Here is a 23,498-nt window from a genome sequence, read left to right as displayed (position 1 = left end):
CAGCTTGCTCTCACGGAGTCATATTCTAGTGAGGAGGGAGGTGAAGAGCATCCAGACAATAGATCAGTCAGTAAGTAAATTAGGATGAGACTGTGGAAGAAGATGAAGCCAGGCGTCTTGGGGCACAGTTTTAAATAGGGCGATTGGGAAAGAGCTCACCAAGGTGACCTTTCGATAGACCTGAAGGAGTGACCCATGTGGCACCAGAGGAACATCCTAGACAAAGGGAAACAGCAGTGCAAAGGCCCTGAGGCCAGAGTGTACCTACCCCATGGGGGCCAGGGGGAGGGGGGAGGGGTGGGGGGTGGGGACCTGGCGGGGTGGGTGGGTGGGGGGACTGTGGGAGGACATCAGGTCAGAGCCATGGCAGGGCCCACCTTGTGCAGGACCTGCAGGCTGTCGTGAGGACGTCGCATCTACCCTGAGTGGGATGGGACACCTCAGAGGGTTTTGCACAGGAAGTACAAGATCTGGCTTAGATTTTAATGGGACCACTCAGGCTGCCAGGTTGAAAGTAGTCTGAAAGGGTGAGGTAGACCCAGGGAGGCCAGCTTGAAGGCTTTAGGAAGAGGCTTTAGGAAGAGACAGGGCAGAATCTGGAGCAAATTTGAAAGAAGAGCTAACAGGGTTCACTGAAAGGCTGAATGTGGGTGCAAGAGAAAATGTTGGCGTCAAGGATGATCCAAGGTTTGGGGCCTGGGCAACTGGAAGAGGGGGTGGCCACTCACTGAGATGGGGACGATCACGTGGGAGCAGCGTGTGGAGGGCAGGACCAGGAGTTCACCGTTAGGCACAGCATGTTTGAAATGCATAATAGAAAGTGGTCGTGTGGAGTGGGTGGCTGGAGTCCTAGGTACAGTGATCTGGACAGCGATAAGCCTCTGAGAGCCATTCAGTGGCATTTGAAACCATGAGACTGGATGAAATCTTAAGATAATGAAGATAAATGGTTTAAAAGGCCACTTGCTTTAGAGCAGAACCTGTGTTTTTAATTATCGAGCGTCATGAATGGGTGGCCGATGAGTAATGGGCTAGCTACCCCCATAGCATGGCAGGCTGGGGCCCTGCACCTCTCCCCAGGATCCTCTCCCAGGCTAGCAGGGCACCAGGACGCAATTAATTATGCTTGTAAATGAGGAGGCTTCTGGGACGGAGAAACAGGGAGGGGCAGGCTGCAGCCCCATCGCCTCCGAACCTCTTGACATTTCATGGGAAAACGGTGTCATTTTAGCATTTCATTCCTTGGTGAGGCTTAAATTTCAGCTTCCGGAAAACTGACAGAGAGCCTGGGATGGGCGCCTAGGGCTATCTTTGCTCCCTGCGGCTTTATATAACTCAGACCTTTTCCCCACAGCCATCCACAACTCCGGCTTCTGTAGGTGGTGCCAATAAGATTAAGTATTTAGCGCCCACTATATTTTGTGCGTGGTATTTCTGACAAAATGTTTCCTGCCTCCATGACGATCTCTCAGTAAACAGAATACCTTGGAGGAGGGTGGCATACTGCATGGTACAGGCTCCAGTGGGCTGCTTACCTACCCCTCCCTCCCCTTTTTCTTGTTAATCATTAGCCTGGCTGAAGTTCCTCTTCAATGATCTAGTTTTCCCTAAAAATCACTCCCAAATACTTCTTTGAGGTCACCATGTAAATGCCCAAGCAGGAATAATGGAGAAGTTCAAACTGTCAGCCTGGGGGACTTCCCTGGAGGTCCAGTGGTTAAGACTCCAATGCTTCCAATGCAAGGGGCACACGTTTGATCCCTGGTCAGGGAACTAAGATCCCACGTGCAGCACGGCACAGCCAAAAAATAAAAACAGAAAACAAACAACAGAAACAAACAAAAAAAGTCAGCCTGCCCCAATCTTGTTAGATTTGAGTGCCATTAGGTCCAGTCATTTCCCCGGGAAAATGGGGAAAGGCTTTTCGGAAGGGCCTGATTTCAGGACAGCCAATGCCCAGCTTGCAGGGACTGTGAGGGCTCAGCCCAGCCTTACAGATAAGAAGCTCAGAGGGTCTCCCAGCCACCCAGGCCTGCACAGGACTGGCAGTGGGACACCAGAAATGGAGCACAATTGAGTCGGGGGTCCCCCTCTGCTCCTATTACCTTCTCTCCTGCTCTGTGGAAGATTTCTTCACCATCACCATCTGTACCACCTCTGGATCCTTTGGGCCTACTGACTAGGGGGCAAAGGGTGACTTTCAGCCCCCCACAGAAATGCCACAGGGGTGCCCGCTCTAACCCCTAGCTCAGCTTCTGCTCCCCACTCCTTCCTCATAGAGATACATGGACAATACTGCTCTCATTTGTTTTTTTTAAATATGCTGCATTTTTTTTTAATAAATTTACTTATTTATTTATTTAGTTTTGGCTGCCTTGGGTCTTTGTTGCTGTGCACGGGCTTTCTCTAGTTGCGGCGAGCAGGGGCTACTCTTGGTTGCAGTGTGAGGGCTTCTCATTGTGGTGGCTTCTGTTGTTGCGGAGCACGGGCTCTAGGCGCGCGGGCTTCAGTAGTTGTGGCGCACGGGCTTAGTTGCTCCGCGGCATGTGGGATCTTCCCGGACCAGGGCTCAAACCCGTGTCCCCTGCATTGGCAGGCGGATTCTTAACCACTGCGCCACCAGGGAAGTCCCTGCTCTTATTTTTTGCTGCTCCCTCAACAGATTCATTCCTCCCAGCCAGGCACAAAACTGAAGGCAAGAGTGAGCTTGTAAACAGTCTAAAGTCATGTCAGGCAAGGAATCAGCCAGCATTCTAGCACAGACTGATGGAAAGATGGAACAAGCGGGAAGAGCCAGAGCTAAGGCATCAGCTAAACTCCCACCCAGCAAATGCAGGCTCCCCCAGAAGGCCTCCGCAAGTGGGGGAAGAGCCTTAGACCAGGAGGGGTGAGCTTTGGCTGGTGGTTCCAGAGATGGGGGCTCTGGCCTAGACAGGGGGCTGACTTTTCAGTAGTCAACTGCTTGGGGTAGTGGGTAGAGAGAAAACTTGGAAGCAGAGGGAAGTTTGGGGACATTCTTCCCAGAATAGCTTTAAAAATAGGACAGCTTTACAAACCACCTAGGATGATTGAAAGCAGGTGGGATTGAAGCAGATGCCCTCTGGAGATGCCTGTCAGACCCAGAGTTTGTCAGAACTCTGTAGGTTTTCCTGATTGTTCAGCAGATCTCAGAACGCAGCTTAAGACACCCCTTCCCCCAGGCCCCCAGAGTACACTGCGTGAGAGTCAGTATCTGCCACCTGTGGAGGGAGGGATGGAGGGAGGGAGAGAGGGAGGGGAGAAGGGAGGGAGGGATGGATGGATGGAGGGATGGATGGCTGTAGACTCTAAATTCACCAGCTAGAGTCCTATGTGGGGATCCATGACAGAGACCACAGAAATCACAGGTGGTTAGTTTTGCCTTCACTTCCTGTGTTGGCTTTACCTGATGTTACTTTCACGTTAGGAAGAAGCCATGTTTTGGAGGCAATTGGCATTACTCCAGGCCAGGTATTTTGATCCTCAGCCTGTAAGGTTGCCTTCTCCTTGAAGGATGGCATATCCAACCAGGACTTAGGTGCTGGAGGGAGGCCCATCTGCTGCCCTAAGTGCCTGGGTAATCGCCATTCTCTGCCAGCATCCCTGTGGGCCTTTGCTTCTTCCCCAACCTCATTTCTCCAAGGTCTTCAGATCCCTTGGGTTATGATAACTTGCAGTTGGTGAGAAATGGGCCGTCTCACGGGCCACCACACATGCGAGCCTGTATATCACCTTTTCATTCAGCCAGGATTGTTGTAAGGAGTCCCCAGATTAAAAGAAGCTTGCAGTGAATTCTTCCATTTAATGAAGATGTTTGTTGGGAGGGAAAAAAATCACTTCTTAGTTTTATTTATTTATTTAAGTTTCTTAAAATGGCTTATAAAGAGCTGCTTGTATTCTCTGAACTCTTTCAAATATGTGGGTTGTATTTTCCCCAGGAGCTTACTAACCTGGGGGGTATGACCAGATCGCCTCCCTCTGGATCCCCAGAATGGGGTCCCGCACTTGAGTATGCACCCCTTCTTTTTTGTCACTTGCTTGATGACTCAGAATTCTGTGTGCGGAAGAACTTCAGACCCTCTCTCTTTGTGTCAGAGTTTAATGCTTATGGAAAATGGAATTATTTTCCCCCCAAAAGGAAGGAACCTTCACCATCCATGCCTTGGGAAAGCCGACTTCTTTGCCATCCACAGAACTAAGTCTGGCACCATCTTTCACGCGCTGGTGCTGGAATGGCAGGCTTGGGGCAGAGGAGGGAAACACCTACTGAGGGACCACTTTTGAAAATGGCAAACATTTCCACGCTCAGCCTTTTTTTTAGCCTTTGGATCCGTGAGGGTTTATGCACAGGAAGAGGGGACTTGCTGGAGGTGGTTAGAACAGAAAGCAGCTTATCAGCGTGAACATTATCCTAAGGAAGCGACCATATCTGACCTCGCAGTGATACCCATTCATCCTGCCCTGCACACTTGGTTGGACACGTGCACCCCGCAGGCACCCCGAGGCTGACTGGGGAGCAGGACCTAGAATTAGAACAGGCTCGCCTCTCTTACGTACTCGTGGCTTCTGGAATATTCGTAAGTGCTCTCGAGATACCTGTGCAATGGGAATTCTGAGTTAGAGACCTACAGCTTCCTTAGGGCCATCCTTTACACTGTCCAAGCTTTTCTCTGACAGCTGGAGTCAGATGTGCCCAGCCCAGAGTAAAAAGGGCCATGTCAGCAGCCTACACTGACAGCCTTCCTGGCCTGGGTCCCCGATATCCTTGTCAAAGTCCCCCATAGACTCCAGGGCCTCCTGTGATCAGTCACCCTATAGCTGATTTCCCATGGTGCTACCCCTAATTTTCTAAACTATCCCTAATTTTCTTCCCTTCAGAGCCCACCTGTCTTAAGTCTGGTTTTTCTCATAGAAGGGCAAGTTTCTGATCAGTTGAACTGTGCCAGTGTGATTTGTAGTTGATGTTTTACCCTGTGGTTTGACTGGGGAGTTGCTGGAGAAACAAAGGCTTATTCTAAAGGTGCAGTGTGGATGGGGCGCCCTCAGGCAAAACGCATGCTGGTTGCAGGGGAAATGCTGTAGGGCACAGAGGGGCCTTTGGGCTCACTCCACAGAGGCCCATGCTTCTAGGTCTGCAGCCGTCCTCTACCCTATGGGACAGGATTCAGGCATCTGGATCTCGCAGTATCTAGGACAGGTAGTAGGGCATGTTGTATGAACCCGTTCTCCAGATGGGGCTCAGCAAGGCCAGGTGATTGCCCAAGCTCACACAGTGCTCTCTGCACTCTCCTTGGATGTTTGCTAAGGAAGCAGAGCCTTCTGTGGCAGGCAGAGCCGGTGGCCTGTGAAGGGACACTACACCAGGCCCTCTCCACTCCTCTCACACAGTCAGAACATCACATGTCACCTGGGTAACCCTTCCTCTGCCTGCAGCAGAGCCAGCGCCACCAGGGGCCGGCACAGCAGGGAGGTGCCAGACACGACTGGTACCTCCGGCTTCCTGCCCTTTCTTTCTGCAGACCTGTGAGCAAGCTGGCGTTATTTTTATCTGGGGACACAGGCGTGGGAAGTATTTGTCAGTGTCATCTGGTAAAAGCAGTTGAATTATCTGTTGTCCAAGGCACCCCCAAATAAGTAGCGTTAAGTGTGCTAAGCTGTTCACATTTAAAAATACAGTCAGACTGATGAAAGATAATTTGCTCACAGAGCTGACATCACAACCCAAGCACAGAGCTGTCAGTGCCAGAGCCCAAACTTTATTTTTACCCTCTTGGGGTTTTGAATCCTCACACATAAGGGCCCGTGCTTTTCTTTAAACCATCATTCTGTATCTATAATCCACAAGAGGGGAAATGGCCACAGTCTGCGGACTGGGTGCAGGGGCAGGTTATACACGCCGCTGCGGTGTCTGCTGAGTTAGCGCGAGCTCCATTCTGAGCCCAGTGAAGTAGCTGCTTGGCGCGCAGGTGTGTGTCCTATGCAGCCCCTAGAAGGTTTCTAAAGACAGTTGCAGGGGTGCCCCCTCATAGGCCTTACACTAGATGGAGCCCCTCACTGCTTTGTTTCCCAGTGTTATTCAAGGACCTCTGCATCTTGCTGGGTCCTAATAAGTTGCCCCAGTGGGGGCAGGAGTGTGCAAGGGATCGCTCCAGTCAGTGGCTCTCAGCTGGGGGTGATTTTGCCCCCAGCAGACGTTTGGAAATGTTGAAATATTTTTGGTTTCTACAGCTATGAGCGAGGGTGGGGACTGCGACCGGCATCGAGTGGGTAGAGACCTGCAATGCACAAGACACCCCTTGCAGAAAAGAATAATCCAGTCCAAAATGTCCAGTGTGCTGAGATTAGGCAAGCCCTCTCTAGCAGATGGCGCCTCCTCCACCATCCAGCGTGTGGCTTGACAGGAGGCGCCTGGTCAGCAAGACCACAGGTGGGGAAAGTGACCAGTGGTGGCCAGCAGCTCTTGATCACGTGAATCAATTCAGGAAGGGTCTATTGAGCCAACTACCTTGTGCAAGGTCAGGACCAAGCTGGACTTTAAGGGGCTGGTGGACCGTTGCTGGTCCATCCATGAGGACCAACCACCCAGTCTTGTAGAGCACTCTCAGCTCACCAGGTGATTGCATGCCCATTGCCTTATTCAATCTTCACCACCACTCATGGGCCTGATGGACAAGTATACTTGGCTTCATTTTGCGGATGACCAAACTGAGGCCCAGTGAGGTGAATAACTTGCCCAAAGTCACATAGCCCCAAAAAAGGCAAGTCTTCTGGTCTTCCCGCTAGATGATTTCTTAGTAAGGATAACATACCCTTTCTGATCTCAGAGGTCCCTCTTCTGTCTTGGGTCATGTTGGATCCCGTATTGATGAGGAATCATTCCTTCCTTCCATCCACCTTAATATGAATGGAAACATGAATAAGGGCAGGATGAGCTTCCCATCTTAGCATCTACCATTTTCCCTAGGAAACTTCCCTTTCTAGGGTGGCCAAGGGGTGGGAATTCAGACAGATCACACCTGCTGTGGAGGCCCTTGGGCCCTAACCGGGAAAGGCCAAGGAAGCGAGGAGGAGCCCAACATCCATTGAGTCTCTCCCCGGCCAGGCCATTTTCATTCTTGCTGTGTCTAGCCCTGTTACCCTTTCCCGCATGGAGAATGTGAGACTGTGGGAGGTCTTGGGGTTTGCCGAGGTCTGAGGGCTGGGTAGGAGTCTGAGGATCTAGGCCTGTCTGGCTTAGAGGCCATGGTGCATACTCTTGACACACCAGTGGTTTTCAAACATTTTTAGCAACAGAGTTATTTTTTCCAAACTCGATTTCGGGCATATCCTCCACCATGTGAAACAGATCCAGAAGAGGGGCTCTGCCTGGAACCAAGGCGTTCGGAGCCTGCCCACCCGACCCCCCGTCACCCACCCCCAGAGTTGGCCCGAGGCTCCTTGGAACAACATGAGGCCCCATCTGGTCTGCGGCCTGGAGCTCTCGGCTCATCGAGAGAGCCTGAGTGCTTCCTTTGGGGCCACCCCAACCCCTGCAGCGCTGAGCACAGAGCAGACATCAAGTCCAGATGGGTAGGACCAAAGGGAATGGCATGTTGCAACAGCGGGGCCTGTTCAGACAGAGCCTGATGCGAACAGCTTCCATCCAACAGCTTCCATCCACATCTTTGCAAAAGATACCAGGCGTGACGATCGCTGCCACATCCATATCCCCATACGGTCTCCAGAGGTAGGGCAGGAGCCAGTATCCCCATTTCACAGATGCAAATTTTGGCCTTCCCTGAGCCCACTGGACCTCAAGGCCTTCTCCTCTGCCCCAGCTCTCGCTGCGTGCCCCACCTATAGCTGTTGCTTAACTGTCGTCTGGTGAACATTTTGGGATACAGATTGATAAAAGATGTGTGCCCCCCCCCCCGACCATTACAGCTTCCCTGAGGGATAATGCCCCATAAATGTTAATGTGACTTTTGAAGACTTCATCTGTGGCAAAGTTCAAAGTCGCGGGTGGATTTGGGCTTCAGGCTGAGTCATTCTGGAATCCCCATTATAGGCCAAATCTTTTCGTGAGCAATTCAAGGGGTTTTCTCAAATTCTATAAATAGTTTAATAATGCCTGTGTGATCATCTATTTTTATCGCTAGCCTTCCAGACAGTTTCAAAAGTAACGTGGCTGCACTGAAAGCAGGATTTCACAAGCCTTCAGTTTCCAGTTGCTTCCAGAGCGTGGCCCGTGGGCCTGGCACGGAACAGTGGGATCCTGGACAGCGTTTCTGCCTGGACGAGGTGTCCTGACTCTCCTGGTAGAACCTGGTCCGGGCAGAAACTCTGGGAGCAGACTCTAGGAATCTCCAGAAAGCTGGATAAGCTGGGCTCTGGCCCCAGCTCCCACTTTCCTCCCACAGAAAACCCTGGACAAGACATTTGTCCCCCGTGTGCCTTGTTTCTCAAATTGCAGGCTGTGGGCATTGCCCCTGTTCTATTTAGGGGACTCACGGCTTTTCCCCTGGGTTTTCACATCTATTTCATCACTCCATCACCCCATTGACCCTGTGCAGGTCAGATAGTCTCTTTCCATTTTACAGATGAGGACACTGAGGCAGATTTTTCACAGGCCGGCCTGATAGTCACACGATGCCCTGCCCAAACTAGACTCGTTGCCCTTTATTTTGCAGTTCCTCAAGCTGAGGCCATGGTGAGCACGCCCCCAGCCCACTCCCCACCCTCCCCACACAGAGCTCTGCATAACGGATGAGACCTGCCTGGGCCGTGGCCAGACCCTGGTGGATACCTGCCTCCAAGCCCATGGCCACTCTCTGGGCAGGACAGCAGCCAGGCAAGGAGGAATCCCAGTTCTGCAGAGTCAACAGCTGGGCCCTGTCATCCGGGGGGACCTGCAGGGAAGTGCAGGGCAGAGGCAGGCAGCTGTCCTATGTACAAGTGGGTCTTTTCAAACAGGATGCCTCTGGGGGAGAAAGAACAGCAGAAGCAGAACTAGAGGCCTGGGTTCCAGCCCTACCAGCCTCGGAAGGATGATCAGATCCCAGGATCTCTTCCTCCAGCGTAAGATGCTGTGTAGGGCAGAGGTGGCAATGTTTGTGGGAAGTGCTTGGGAAAGAAAATTGTTATGTAAATGTGTGGTGGTACTATTACAACAACATCAGGCCGCAAGGGACGGAGGAGGCCAGGGGAGGCCAGGGCGCCAGCACTGCAGTCTGCTGAGTGTCTGGTTACCGAGGGCTGCCCTAGGTCTGTGGACTCAAGCGCTCTGGCTCACCCGTACCTGGGAAGTGGTACCTGGAGGTGTCTTCCTGAGGCTAAGTGAACCCTGTGACACCCTGCTCGCAGGCATTCCTGCTCATCCACCTGCAGTCCTGTCAGGCAGTCCGGCCCTCTCTTCCTGCTCAGAGTTTTCCTTCCAGCCTCTTTTGAGGGCATTTCAAGGCCACAGCCACAGCAGGTGCTGGCTCCCCCTTGCCTGAGAATGAGGCTTCGTGCCTGCATAAGTGCGAGACAGAATTCCCACTGAATCAGCCCAACTTCTCAGCTTCTTTTCACTGCACCCCAGCGCCACTACCCCGCGCCTCCTACGGATCAGCAGAGCTGAGCCTACCTGACCTAATTTTGCCAACCCAGATTTTGCTCACACCCTGGGAAGCTTGAAAAATGTCTCCAGAATATTCTAGATTAAACTGGAAGTGGCTGATGGCAGTTCCCAGCCACAGTGTGTTCCCTTCACCTGGAGCCAAGTGCCAGGGAGAACGCATTCTCGGCCTCGGTGTCCATCAGTCACAGAGAAAGTCTCCAGTGCTTTGTTTATTAATAATAATAAAGGGCCAGCATTTGGGGCATACGTTCATGTATGTTTACTAGAACAGATTCAAGATTACCCCAATAATGTTACTCTCTCTTTATTCGTTTGGGTGGGACTCAAAGGGCAGCAGTCACAACCAGCACATGGGGAATTTGACATGATGCTCAGGAGAGTTTCAGGCACTGGTGAAGGCCATGCTCGTGGTTCCAGGCCAGGGTCTGTGTTTGCAGTGGGCAGCTGTTGTCTCTGTCTGTGGTCTGGGGATCTGTCACAGGGCCCCACATTGCCCAGCCACAGAGTTGGCCACGTGACTTGGGTCTGGCAAATCAGGGAACCCCGTCTCCACATCCACAGTGATTGGTCTGAGGGATGGTCATCTGCCGAGCAGGGCCAATCAGAATCCTTCCCTGAGATTTGTGGGTTGGGCACAGGAAAGAGGGGTCATGATAGAGACTGGGAACTACTGACGGCCATCTTTGCCATTGCAAAGGGAGACCCAGGCAGGAGACAAAGTGGTCAACCTGCACGAAGCTAAGACAGGCAGAAGCAAGAGCAGGGAGGACCAGCTCTGTCATTGTTTGAGCCCTGTGGGCCAGCTATGTTCTTGGGGACCACCCCCTTCCACCCCTGCCACATAAACCAGTTCAGGCCCTGTGTGCTTTAACTAGTTGGAGAGGGTTTCTGTCCAGCCAAGAATGCCATCTAACAGTGTCTGGGGGCAGAACAGAGGGAAGCAGTGGAGTGACCAGGGCTTTGGCATCATATGGTTGGGTGTCTGGGCCATGGCCTGTGGAGGTCAAGGCTACTCAGGGAAAGGTCCAACCTGGAGTGGGAAGGGTAAGGACATGCCCAAAGGCAGGGCCCAGTGGACATCAGAACCCAAAGTAAGCAACCAGTTCCAGGGCGGAAGCTGTAGTCTCATCCTCACACCAGCCTCTGGGGCGCCTTCTTTCTGCAGACAATGCAGGCCTGCCACAAACTATTGGCCAAGCCAAAGTGACCTGCAGGTCAGAGTCCCACTGTTCCAGAGTAGAGGTACACCTGAATCCCCAGGGCCAGGCCTCAGGGCCCAGCAGGACTGAGCAAAGACTGGCAGCTGTGGCCACACAGATGTGGCCGTGATGGCCAGCTGTGAGTGCAGCCTGGCCGTACACCCCCTGGCTGGGGCTGCACACACAGCCTGCCAGAAGGAGAGGGTGGCCAGGTCTGGGGCCGGCTTTGGTAGACAGAATGACTCAGGACACAATAACCAGGAGGTCTCTCTGCCACTTGTTAAACACCTACTGTGTGTGCCAGATCCATTGCACACGTCACTCTTTGATGCCATGGGGGTCTGTCTGACCCAGTCAGAGTGATGCCAAGACTTGGGCCATCCTTCCTTCATGCTGCCCCAAGTGGGGGTGTGAGAGGCAGGGCGTGGGCTCCACCCAGGGAGGACCATCCAAGACACAGGTGCCAGCCAGCTAGCCCATTCTCCCCTCTCCTCCTCTCCTGACGCCAGGCTCTGCTGGAAGGATGCCCACCCAGCCTCAGCCCACCCTCCTTTCCGACTCGGCCCCATTTCATCCCCTGGCTGGGAGCCACTCTTCCCTCACAGAGGAGGGGCCAACTGTCATTCTGATCAGTTCTTTTTGGTCCTAAGTCACAGAAACCAACTTGAGGTAGCTTGACATCCCTGAATCCTTCTTTCATAAGGGTACAGAGGTGTCTCATGGAGCCCAAAGGTCCCAGGAAAGGACAGGAAATGGCACATTCAGGGTTCTCTCTCAGGCCAGGGGAGATTGATCTGCCATAGTGTCTGCAGTTTCCCCTCCAGACCAGCCATCAGCCTGGGAACGCCCCTGCCTCTGCCCCTGTGACCAGGTGCCAAGAAAGGACCATATCGCCTTCTGTGAGGTGAAAGCTCCTGCTCTGGGGTCCCCCCAGATGTTAATGACTGGGCAGGACAGGAACTTCCCAGCAGCTACCCAGGGCCTATTTCTACCCACTGGGGGCAGGCAAGCAGGCCCTGGGCTGAGAGAGGAGGACAGAGGAGGGAGGGGGAAGTGAGGAGGGGAGCGTGCAGGTGGGCTTTGATGGCTGCAGCAAGCAGCACTGAGGGGCCAGGTGACCAAAGGGGAGGTCCAAGGTGGGGGAGTAGCCAGGTGAAAACCACAGATGACCCCGTCGCAAAGGGCGACTCTACAGAATGGCATGGGCTTACTTGATGCAACCTTGAAAGGGGGAAAAAAAAGTCCCAAATAAGCAAAGAAACCTCACCCTGTGACAAAAATGTTACCCACAAAAGTGAAACAAATGCTACGAGACGAACTGGACCAGGACTGGCACAGAGCAGTTGGGAAGAATACGTCTGGGGAGTGAAATAACAGCCACAAATGAAAGAAAAGGTGGATCCTGGCAAACATACTGGCTCTGTCCTCTCAAGTCTAAAATTAAGAAAAGAATGGTAGGAGGGTTCCTTTTCTCCATGCCCTCTCCAGCATTTATTGTTTCTAGATTTTTTTTTTTTAATATACATTTTAGATAAGCAACGTATACTCTTTTTTTTAATTTTTCTTTCTTTATTTATTTTATTTTATGGCTGTGTTGGGTCTTCGTTTCTGTGCAAGGGCTTTCTCTAGTTGTGGCAAGTGGGGGCCACTCTTCATCACGGTGCGCGGGCCTCTCATTATTGCGGCCTCTCTTGTTGCGGAGCACAGGCTCCAGACGCGCAGGCTCAGTAATTGTGGCTCACGGGCCTAGTTGCTCCGCGGCATGTGGGATCTTCCCAGACCAGGGCTCGAACCCGTGTCCCCTGCATTGGCAGGCAGATTCTCAACCACTGCGCCACCAGGGAAGCCCTGTTTCTAGATTTTTTGATGATGGCTATTTTGACTGGTGTGAGATGATACCTCATTGTGGTTTTGATTTGCATTTCTCTAATGATTAGTGATGTTGAGCATCTTTGCACTGTTGGTGGGAATGTAAATTGATACAGCCACTATGGAGAACAGTATGAAGATTCCTTAAAAAACTAAAAATAGAACTACCATACGACCCAGCAATCCCACTACTGGGCATATACCCAGAGAAAACCATAATTCAAAAAGTTACATGTACCACAGTGTTCATTGCAGCACTATTTACAATAGCCAGGACATGGAAACAACCTAAGTGTCCATCGACAGACGAATGGATAAAGAAGATGTGGCACATATATACAATGGAATATTACTCAGCCATAAAAAGAAATGAAATTGAGTTATTTGTAGTAAGGTGGATGGACCTAGAGTCTGTCATACAGAGTGAAGTAAGTCAGAAAGAGGAAAACAAATACCATATGCTAATACATACATATGGAATCTAGAAAAATGGTACTGATGAACCTAGTGGCAGGGCAGGAATAAAGATGTGCAGATGTTGAGAACAGACTTGAGGACACGGGGGAAGGGGAAGCTGGGACGTAGTGAGGGAGTAGCATTGACATATATGCACTACCAAATGTAAAATGGATGGCTGGTGGGAGGCTGCTGCATGGGACGGGGAGATCAGCTCGGTGCTTTGTGACCACCTAGAGGAGTAGGATAGGGAGGGTGGGAGGGAGGCTCAAGAGGGAGGGGATATGGGGATATGTGTGTGCATATAGCTGATTCACTTTGTTGTATGGCAGAAACTAATACAACATTGTAAAGCAATTATACTCCAATAAAGATGTATTTTTAAAAAAAAAGAACTCAGGAAAGAAAAAAAAAGAAAAGAAAAGAATGGTGGCAGCCTGTTCCCTCTGAACAGGTTGGCCTCTTAAAGAAGAGCTGTCTGATCACTTAGCGTGGAATCTTTACCCACATGTTCACCAAATGCCTGCTATGATCCAGGTACCATTCTAGGGGACGTGGCAATGGATAAGACAACAGGACTCCAGACCTAGGGAAACTTTCTTTCTAGTGAAGGGTCAGATCATCAACAAATACAGGACCTGATACAGATGATAAAGACTAGGAGGAAAATAGACCAGGGCCAGACGATGAGCCTTGGGGGCTGCTATCTTAGAGAGGCAGTAAGGGGAGGCCCCCCTGAGGAGCCAACATGGGAGCAAAAACCTGAAGGAAGGGAAAGTTTGCGCCGAATAAAAAACAGAGTACCTTCTATTTGAAAACAACTTTCCTCTTGCCAGTATAAAGAATTCTGGCAAATACTCTTTTTAAGCCCTCCAACCAGTGTCCTGGGGGAAGGACTGGGATCAACTCATTGCTGGTGGGCTGTCACCAGCTCCCCAGGACCCACCCCTCTCACGTTTCATCGTGACTTCTCAAGGAAAAAGAAACTTCCTGCCAGCAGTAAATAAAAGGGCACTTTCTCCTCCGCACTGGGGACATCGCAGCAGCAGCTACCTCTCTGCACAGAAACAAACCAGAGTCACCAGGGATGTAGAATGTGGATGGGCAAATTTCCCTTGGTCATTTGTTTTAGGAGAAGGAAATGATGGTGAGTTTGCAGGGATTGGTGGGGCTGCCATCTACTTCAGGAAGCTTCAGAATACACTAAGATCCTTGTGCCCTAATGCCTCCCGTCTCTCAGGGCACCATCTCCCCGCTGCAGCCGCTGGCCGCCCGGTGGGGGGGTTCCCCCTTTGCCTGTATGCAGCTGTTTTTGGCTTGACCACAGGACTCTATCATGCCAGAGTTCATGTGGTTATCCAGAGCAGGGAAGAATTTCCCAGAATGCCTTGAGAAACCTGAGACACTGAATGGCTTTCAGGGCTTATTGATGTGGCCGGTGCAGGAAATAGCAGTACGTCAATAAATAGTTTTAGGCAGGAAACGAGGCTTAAATGGTAGCCTTCAAGTTTGGGGAAAGGCACTAGGGGTTGCTGGGAGAGAGCCTGCCAGTCAGATGAGAACCTGGAGCCAAATACCAGTCTTTGAAATGGCTGCCACCAATCTGAGGCCCCTTGCTGGTTCTGGATGCAAAAGGCTGAGGTTGAAGGCAGAGCTGGAGACCCAGGGGATGGCTGGTTTCAGTTGGCAAAAAAGAGCTCCTTGTTCCAGAGGAGAAGTTGGCAACCTACAACGTATGCGCCCAGAAGAGACACATAGGCTGGCTTTTGGTGGCCTCTGGGCTGGGCAAGGTCACAACCCACTTCCCCACCCTTGCAGTGAGAATCACCACTAGCTGGCAGGTCACTCCAAGAGTTCCGATGTCCTAATCAAAAAAATCAAGGAAAAGGGTCACGATCTGCCAGTTTCTTTTTAAGTAACTGTTTTTCTGACTATAAAACGAAACGTTCTCAGAAAAGTGGGGAAATTCAGAAAATAATAAAGAGTAAAAAATAAAGGTCATCCATAATTCCACTATTGAGAAACGACTACTGTTAACACTTTGGATATTTCTCATCTTTTTCCTTATATAAAAAAATTTTTTATTCATGGGTGAGATTATATAATATTTGCAAGTTTACTTTTTCTTTTTTTTAAAATTTATTTATTTATTTATTTTTGGCTGCATTGGGTCTTCGTTGCTGCGCTCGGGCTTTCTCTAGTTGCAGTGAGCGGGGGCTACTCTTCGTTGAGGTACGCGGGCTTCTCATTGTGGTGGCTTCTCTTGTTGCGGAGCACGGGCTCTAGGTGCACGGGCTTCAGTAGTTGTGGCACGCGGGCTCGGTAGTTGTGGCTCATGGGCTCTAGAGCACAGCCTCAGTAGTTGTGGAGCACGGGCTTAGTTGCTCCATGGCATGTGGGATCTTCCCGGACCAGGGCACAAACCCATGTCCCCTGCATTGGCAGGCGGATTCTTAACCACTGCGCCATCAGGGAAGTCCCTGCTTTTGTTTTTTTCACTTAGCATTACACAGCCATTTTCCCAAGCTGTTATAAGCTTCTCATAAACGTAATTTTAATGGGTCCATGAATCATCATTTACTTAATCATTCCCCTATTGTTGGATGCTTAAGTTGTTGAATTTTTGTGTGTATTAAGCTTATTTTTCCTGTTATTTTAAATTATTTCCTTATGATAATTATCCAGAAGTGCAATTACTGGATCAAACAATAAGAACACTTGAAAGGCTTTTTTTTTTTTTTTTTTTGGCTGCATTGGGTCTTCGTTGCTGTGCACGGGCTTTCTCTAGGTGTGGCTAGCGGGGGCTACTCTTTGTTGCGGTGCGCGAGCTTCTCATTGCGGTGGCTTCTCTTGTTGCGGAGCACAGGCTCTAGGTGCACAGGCTTCAGTAGTTGTGGCACATGGACCCAGTAGTTGTGGCTCGCGGGCTCTAGAGCACAGGCTCAGTAGTTGTGGCGCACAGGCTTAGTTGCTCCGCAGCATGTGGGATCTTCCCGGACCAGGGCTCGAACCCGTGTCCCCTGCGTTGGCAGGCGGATTCTTAACCACTGCACCACCAGGGAAGTCCCCAAAGGCTTATTTTAAGATTTTTTTCAGGAAAGTGATACCAGTTTACATGGCTCATATTATGAGAGTGCCTGTCTCACTTCATCTTTACCAGCAGTGACAATTACTGGTTTTTAAGCTTTGCTAACACAGAAGGTGCGAAAAAATGATATTTTCATTCATTTGATAGCTACTGAGATTTAATTTCTTTTTATATATTTGTCAGCAATTTATGTTTTCACATATGAATTATCTTTTAATGCCCTTTCCCGTTTTGTCCAAGAGGGATTTAGTACTTTTAATATCAATTTGAACAAGCTACTTAAACATTAAGACCATTACGCTTTGTCACATTTATTGCAGATATTTTTCCTGGTGTATCCATTGCCTTCTAAGTGTGTTTATAATATATCGATTTTTGATGCATTCCTCTTGTTTTAATTTAGAAGACCCTTCTCCATCCAGAAATTCGATAAATACTTTAATTTTCTTCAAGTTCTTATGGTTTGTCCTTTTTTTTTTTTTTCTTTAACATTTACCTCTTTATTTCATCTGGAATTCATTTTAGGGGCCAGTGTGAAAGGAGACTCTAAATTATCCACTCCACCCCACACCCACCCCGACGTAGACAGCTGTTTCTGCATCATTGCTTGAGTGAATAATGCTTCCTTTGCTACTGATTTGTGGTTCTCTAGGGGCCATGTGATAAACCCTTATGGATGCCAAATTTGTTTCTAGGCTATCTGATCTAGCTATTCATTCTTATGTCAGTTCCACACCCTTTTAATTATTAAAGCTTTAGAATAGGTGAAAGTAGTATAACTCTTTCCAATTTTGTTCTATTTTGTTTTTAGCTTTTTCCCTATTATTCTTTCAAATTACTTTTAGGATGGTTTTTTTCAAGTCTCCATTTCCCCTTTCCCTCCAAAACATTCCCGTTGGAATATGGAGTACAAATTGGTGTTAAACTTGTGAATTATTTCAAGGAAAATTACCATCCTTTCAGTGCTGTCTACCCATTAAGGAATATTATGTGTTTCTTCACTTGTTTAAGACTTTCTCTTAAATTTCTCTGTTCAGTTTTGCAATTTTCTTCATAGAAATCACACATTTCTTAATAATGTCATTTAAGAACTTTTATTGCTTACTAAATGAGCTTTTGTGCATTAAAATGTCTCACTGGTTAATTCTGTCATAAAAAAGTTGTTGATTTTTGTATATTAAGTTTACATCTAAATACTATTAATTAGTTACTAAACTCTCTTGTTAATTCTGATCTTTATTAGAGAGTTCTCTTATTTATTTTTGGCTGCGTTGGGTCTTCGTTGCTGTGCGGGCTTTCTCTAGTTGCGGCAAGCGGGGGCTACTGTTCGTTGCGGCGCGCAGGCTTCTCCTTGTGGTGGCTTCTCTTGTTGGGGAGCATGGGCTCTAGGTGCACAGGCTTCAGTAGTTGTGGTGCGTGGGCTCAGTAGTTGTGGTTCGCGGGCTCTAGAGCACAGGCTCAGTAGTTGTTGTGCATGGGCTTAGTTGCTCCACGGCATGTGGGATCTTCCCGGACCAGGGCTTGAACCCCTGTACCCTGCATTGGCAGGTGAATTCTAAACCACTGTTCCACCAGGGAAGTCCCTTTGCTTCCTTTTTAAATAGCCAAAATAGTTAAGACTATAAATTTACCTTTCATTAGAGCTTTGACCACATCACACAAGTTTTTACAGTCCTTTATTTCCTAAATAATCTATTACTGTATATTTGATTATGTCTTCATTCCATCTTTCTTTAGGAGAATGCCTTTTAAACAAGTAATTGGCTATTTTTAAAATTGTTCTTAATTCTTAGTCCAAGTATGTAACCTGTACAGTTTCTGTATTCTGACATATGTAGTAGAATCACAGCTTATAATGAGGTTTGTTTCAATTTTGTCTTATTCATTACATGATTTAAGTCATCTAAGTAATACATTTTTTGTTCATTTAATCAGCAAAAGAATACTAGTGATTTCATTTTCCAATACTATTTTTCTATCTTTTTCTTATGTTTTAATAGCTTTTGTGTTATGTAGTTTGAGTCTGCACTATACAGTATATATGTTATCTATTATGGATTGTATTTTTATCTATATAAATAATTTTTATTTTACTTAATGAATGTTACCTTGAAAAGTACTTTGATTTTACTTGTGTTTTACTTTTATTTTATATCTATTAATGGCTACTAGTGTTTTAATTTTTTTTTTAATTTTATTTATTTTTTGGCTGCATTGGGTCTTCATTGCTGTGCGCGGGCTTTCTCTAGTTGCAGCGAGCGGGGGCTACTCTTCGTTGCAGTGCACAGGCTTCTCATTGCAGTGGCTTCTCCTGTTGTGGAGCACAGGCTCTAGGCACGCAGGCTTCAGTAGTTGTGGCGCATGGGCTTAGTTGTTCCGCGGCATGTGGGATCTTCCCAGACCAGGGCTCAAACCCGTGTCCCATGCATTGGGCAGGCAGATTCTTAACCACTGTGCCACCAGGGAAGTCCCATGTTTTAATATTTTTAAAAGCACACTTTAATGTCTATTTCTCTATTTATCAAACTTAAGAAAGAAGCAATAACCTGCGAATCTTTATGGTCTAAATTATGAAATTTTGTGTGCTTTACAAGTCTTCTCTCCTTCTCCCACCAGTATTCATCAATCTTAAGTAATTTAATCTTGGATTATTAGGTTACTACTACTATGAAATTCTTATTCAGATTACATTTATTTATTAAGTATCTTCTCTCTAGAGGATTATTTCTGGATTTTGACTCAATCTTATAACCAAAATTATAATTACTTATTTTGATTTAACTTCATAAATCTACCTGGTTTCAAGTTTTCACTTCTGGTGCTTCTATACCATGATTTTCTCAGAGTTGAGTAGTAAATTTTTTTTTGGCTGGAGCATGCCTTCAAGAAAGTTTTTAAGTTATTTTTAATTGTGTTTTAAAAAAGCATAAATTTATCATCTCAACCATTTTCTAAGTATACAGTTTAGTCATGTTAAGTATAGTCACATTGTTATGTAATCAATCTCCAAAACTTTTTCATCTTATAAAACCCAAATTCTAATCCATTAAACAACTACTCATTGCCCTGTCTCCCCAGCCTCTGACGACCATCATTCTACTTTCTGTTTCTATGAATCTGACTACTCTGGATACCTATATAAGTGGCATCATACAGTACGATGATGATTCTCTTGGACCCTTTGTTCTGTGTATTCTGATGTCCTTTTTGCAGCTGGTTTATTTCACCTAGCATAATGTCCTTAGGGTTCACCCATGTTGCAGCATGTATCAGAATATTCTAAGATTTAATAATATTCCATTGTATGCATATACTACATTTTGTTCATCCATTCCTCTGTCAGTGGACACTTGAGTAGATTTCACCTCTTGGCTATTATGAATAGTGCTCCTTTGAACATGGGTGTGCAAGTATCTCTTCAAGATCCTGCTTTCAGTTCTTTTGTATATATCCCCAGAAGTGGAACTATTGGATCATATTGATAATTTTATTTTTAATTTTTTGAGGAATCACTACAGTATTTTCCATAGCAGCTGCACCATTTAATTCTTTTAAAGATAAGCATGTGGGTGGGATTTTTTAAAAATCTGCTTGTGTAAAATGTCTTTGTCTTGCTTTCACTCATAGCTAGGTGTGTTCTTTTTACCTCAAATATATGAAGATGTTGCCTCAGTGTCTCTGAATTTTAGCATCAATTATAAAAGAATAAGGCCAACCATATTTTTGTTCCTTTGTAAGAAACCTAGGGGTTTTTTTTCCTTCAAAGCTGTTTTTAGAATTTTTCCTTTTCCTTGAAATTAAAAAAAAAGAAAATTCTCCTGCTAAGTATAAATAGTGGGGCTCTGGAACACTGTGAACACTTTTTGCCTGAAGAGTCAGCTCTTTTTTTTGTTGTTTTGTTTTGTTTGTTTTCAACTTTAAGTTTCTCTCTTGGGTCCCTTTGTTGTATTCTGATGTCCTTTTGAAAACCTCTATAATTCATGTCCACTCTCTGTCTTCTCTATCCTTTTTCTTCTTTCTTTTTTTAATCTATGGCTTTGTCTTCAGCTCTCTAGTCATTTTCCAAGTCTGTCTCATATTATCACTTTTCCTGCAGTATCCATTCTATTCTTTATTGCCTCCAATTCACATTTCATTTTGCTGTGGATTTCTGACTTCCTTTGGTTCTCTCCTATCCCCATTTCTAGTCTCACACTTCATCTCAACCTAAGGTTTTTTTTAACTAATCACATGTCACAGAATCTATGTTGTTGTTCTTAACAGACATACAATCCCACATGTTTGTAGTTGGGTTTTTTATTTTATTTGTCTTTGCTTTATTGTAGCTGACATTTTCAGAGTTATGCATTTCCATTAGATCTTCAAGATAATGCTCCCCTATTCTGCGGTGCAGGATTTTTCCACAGATGCCATAGTTCTTTTCTCCTCCCTTACCCTTGAATGAGAAAGGCTGGGTTTGGTTTTGGTGTTAGCTGTGCAGATCATCCTTAGAGTTGCTCAGTGTCTGCTGAGGTAATAGTAGAGTCTCTCCTCAGACCTGAAGCTGGTGGTTTCATGTGCACATCCCAAATTCAATACCCCATATTTAGCAGGCCTTCAGTCTTCTAGTGAGTTCTACTAGCCCAAAACAGAATCCTCTCTCAATGCCACTGATTATCAGGAGGAAACTGAGTCAAGCTGTAGTTCTTTGGTCAGATGTAATCATTTTTTTAAAAAACTCCAGTCCCTGGTTTGCATTGCCCTGAGACTTTTCCTGCCCAGAGGGCTTTGCCTGAGAACACTGTGCCTCTGAGGACTCAGGGAACCACCTCACCTCCTTCTGCCCCGAATCTGCAATGACTAGAATAAGAGCAGTATTGATGGGAGCTGCCGTAGGGCACAGGCACGGGGCCTTGTTAACAGTTACAGGCTCTTTGCCTACGAGCCAGCGGCAGACAGAGGGAGGGCTTAAGCTTGAGCTCCCTCCCCATCTCACCCCTGTCTTATGGGTAGGGGGCCAAGCGGCTTTGGACAACCAGAACTTCTCAACGACAGCATTTTAGTCAATGGTAAGGCGTCTGCAGTGAACTGTAATCTTCCTTCTCGGTGTTGCTGTGGGGCTTATGTCCGCTCTCACGGGCATTTTTATGGGAGAGAGAGAAAGGGCGTCTCAGGCACTGATACAGGGGCACCATTTTAACGCCCACGCTGGCACTTTATAAAGGTCTAGAGTTGTTCTCAACCATGGCTGTACATTGGAATCACCTGGGGAGCTTTCAAAATATACCAGTGTCTTGGCCTCAGCCTGGCCAATGACACAAGCCTCTCTGGGTGGAGTCCAGGCGTCAGTAGCTTTGGAGTTCCTCCAGGGGACTCCACTGAACAACCAGGGCTGAGAACGTTCAGCTCAGAGCAGAGAGCAATGGAAGGGCTTAGGTTCTCATTCAAGTTCTTGTACTGGTGACCTTGGCCAAGTCTTTTCAGATCTTGTACCTCAGTTCCCCCATTCTAAAATGGGAATGGTAATGCCTGCCCCTGCTCTGACCACATAAAGATATAGTGGGATAAACAGAAGTTAATGAGGATAGAACTACCCAAAGTTTCATGACTTCAAGACCCGCAGTACAGCACCCTCTGCAGGGTCTGGGGCAGCAGGAAAAGTAATTCATCTTCCTCCTGGGACCACTGGGCCACCCCTCGGATGGTCTTCTCACAATGACGGAAGCAGCACAGGAGAGTAAGCGTAAATACTTAAGGCCTCTTAAGGACCAGGATCAGGACTGGCACCGTGTCAGTTCTGCCTCATTCTACTGGCCGAAGCAAGTCACAAGGTCAAACCCGAAGACCAGGGGAAAGGCGGAAGAATTTCTGAACATAACCTAATCTACCACAGAGTCTTATCTTTCAATCGCCAGAGAGTTCAGGTTTTTATTTCATTCTGTCTGGACCTTTGCAGTGGCCTCCTTTCTGGTCTCCACACCTATGCCATATTAACCTTCAAAAGAGCACAGGTATGACCAAGGCATTTCAATGACCCCCCAAAACCGTCCCTACCAACCATCACATGGAACCTGACTCCTGGGCTGGTTTCAATTATCCACACTCTAGCCCCAACCTCCTTTCCCAGCCCTGCCCCCATTTTCCTCTCTACCCACCTGCAATGGGGACGGGTTGGCTAAGACCTCCCTGTTTCCCAGACTTCCATGTTACCTTCCTGGTGCCTCACCTGTGGTCATTGCTCCACCTGAAATTCCCCCAGGTTCTTAGGTCAGAATCCTAGCTCTTCCAAGGTGCCAATTTCCAGTTGAAAGGAATAACTCCTACCTCTGAGTTCCCCAAAGTCCCTTTACCTGGAACCCTCCAATGGCTTTTAGTTCATTCATAACTGAATGAACTAAAATGAATGAACATGTCTTATCTTACCCCCTAGAGCAGTGCCTGGCACACAGTCGGGCAATGGTATTTTTAAGGAGGATGAATGAATGAGTGAATGAATGCCTCTAGTTTTCCTTCTATGCTCTGGGCCACTTGCTGGCGGGGGTTGTAGCTGTGTCTCTAGGCCAGTGCTGGGGCCAAGATGGGCCTCAGATGCCCATTGCTGGGTGTGTGGTTACCCTCACTGCTGTGGGGGCATGATTTGGAGGTTAGCAAAGGAGATAGTTTAGCGCCAGGGAGTTGAATGGAGGAGGTGATGACTGGGAAAGGTGTCATCTCCCCCTTTATCTCATTCCCTCCACCTCAGTATCTGGGTCAGTGAGGCAAGGCTGTAGAGCCCCCCAATCTGGGGACACTGAAGAAGAGGTGCTGTGGCTAAAGGTCAAGGTGGTCTTTCTGCCCACAAGTGAGTCTTCAGCGTTCATGCTCCAGCCATGGGTCACCCATCGCCTTTCTCATGGAAATCATGGGGTTTACCAGTTGCCCGGGCCTAGCCCTTAGCCAGTAGGCACCGCAGCAGACCGGGGTGGTGCCCGGGGCCCCTCCCAGCTCCTGTGCAGCTGACGCGGTCTCTTGTGCCTCCGCAGAAGGACTTCACAGTGCGGGAGGAGCTGCAGCAGCAGGACGTGGAGCGCTGGCTGGGCTTCATCACCTTCCTGTGCGAGGTCTTCGGCACCATGCGCAGCAGCACGGGCGAGCCCTTCCGCGTGCTCGTCTGCCCCATCTACACCTGTCTCAGGGAGGTAAGTCTCTGCCGGCCCTGCCCGAGAGCGTGGGCGCTGCCCTGTCTGCTAACGACGCGCGTCTCCATCTCTGATGCGCCAGGAAAGCTACAAGGCTTGTACCACTTAAA

The 23,498-nt window shown here is 48.1% G+C and overlaps 1 protein-coding gene across 11 annotated transcripts in view; it reads left to right on the top strand.

The window, feature by feature from the left end:
- CTIF (cap binding complex dependent translation initiation factor) overlaps positions 1-23,498 on the top strand; it is a 302,947-nt gene that overhangs the window by 239,084 nt on the left and 40,365 nt on the right. For all 11 annotated transcript variants that reach the window (XM_082354569.1, XM_082354577.1, XM_082354567.1 and 8 more), the window contains one exon: positions 23,233-23,388. In XM_082354569.1, the coding sequence (XP_082210695.1) occupies positions 23,233-23,388 (156 nt within the window). The remainder of the gene's footprint in view (positions 1-23,232; positions 23,389-23,498) is intronic.

Source organism: Balaenoptera borealis (assembly GCF_965194805.1).
Source record: "Balaenoptera borealis genome assembly, chromosome: 14".
NCBI lineage: Eukaryota > Metazoa > Chordata > Mammalia > Artiodactyla > Balaenopteridae > Balaenoptera > Balaenoptera borealis.
Note: the sequence above shows the minus strand (reverse complement) of the source record. Positions and strands in the feature narration are given on the sequence as shown.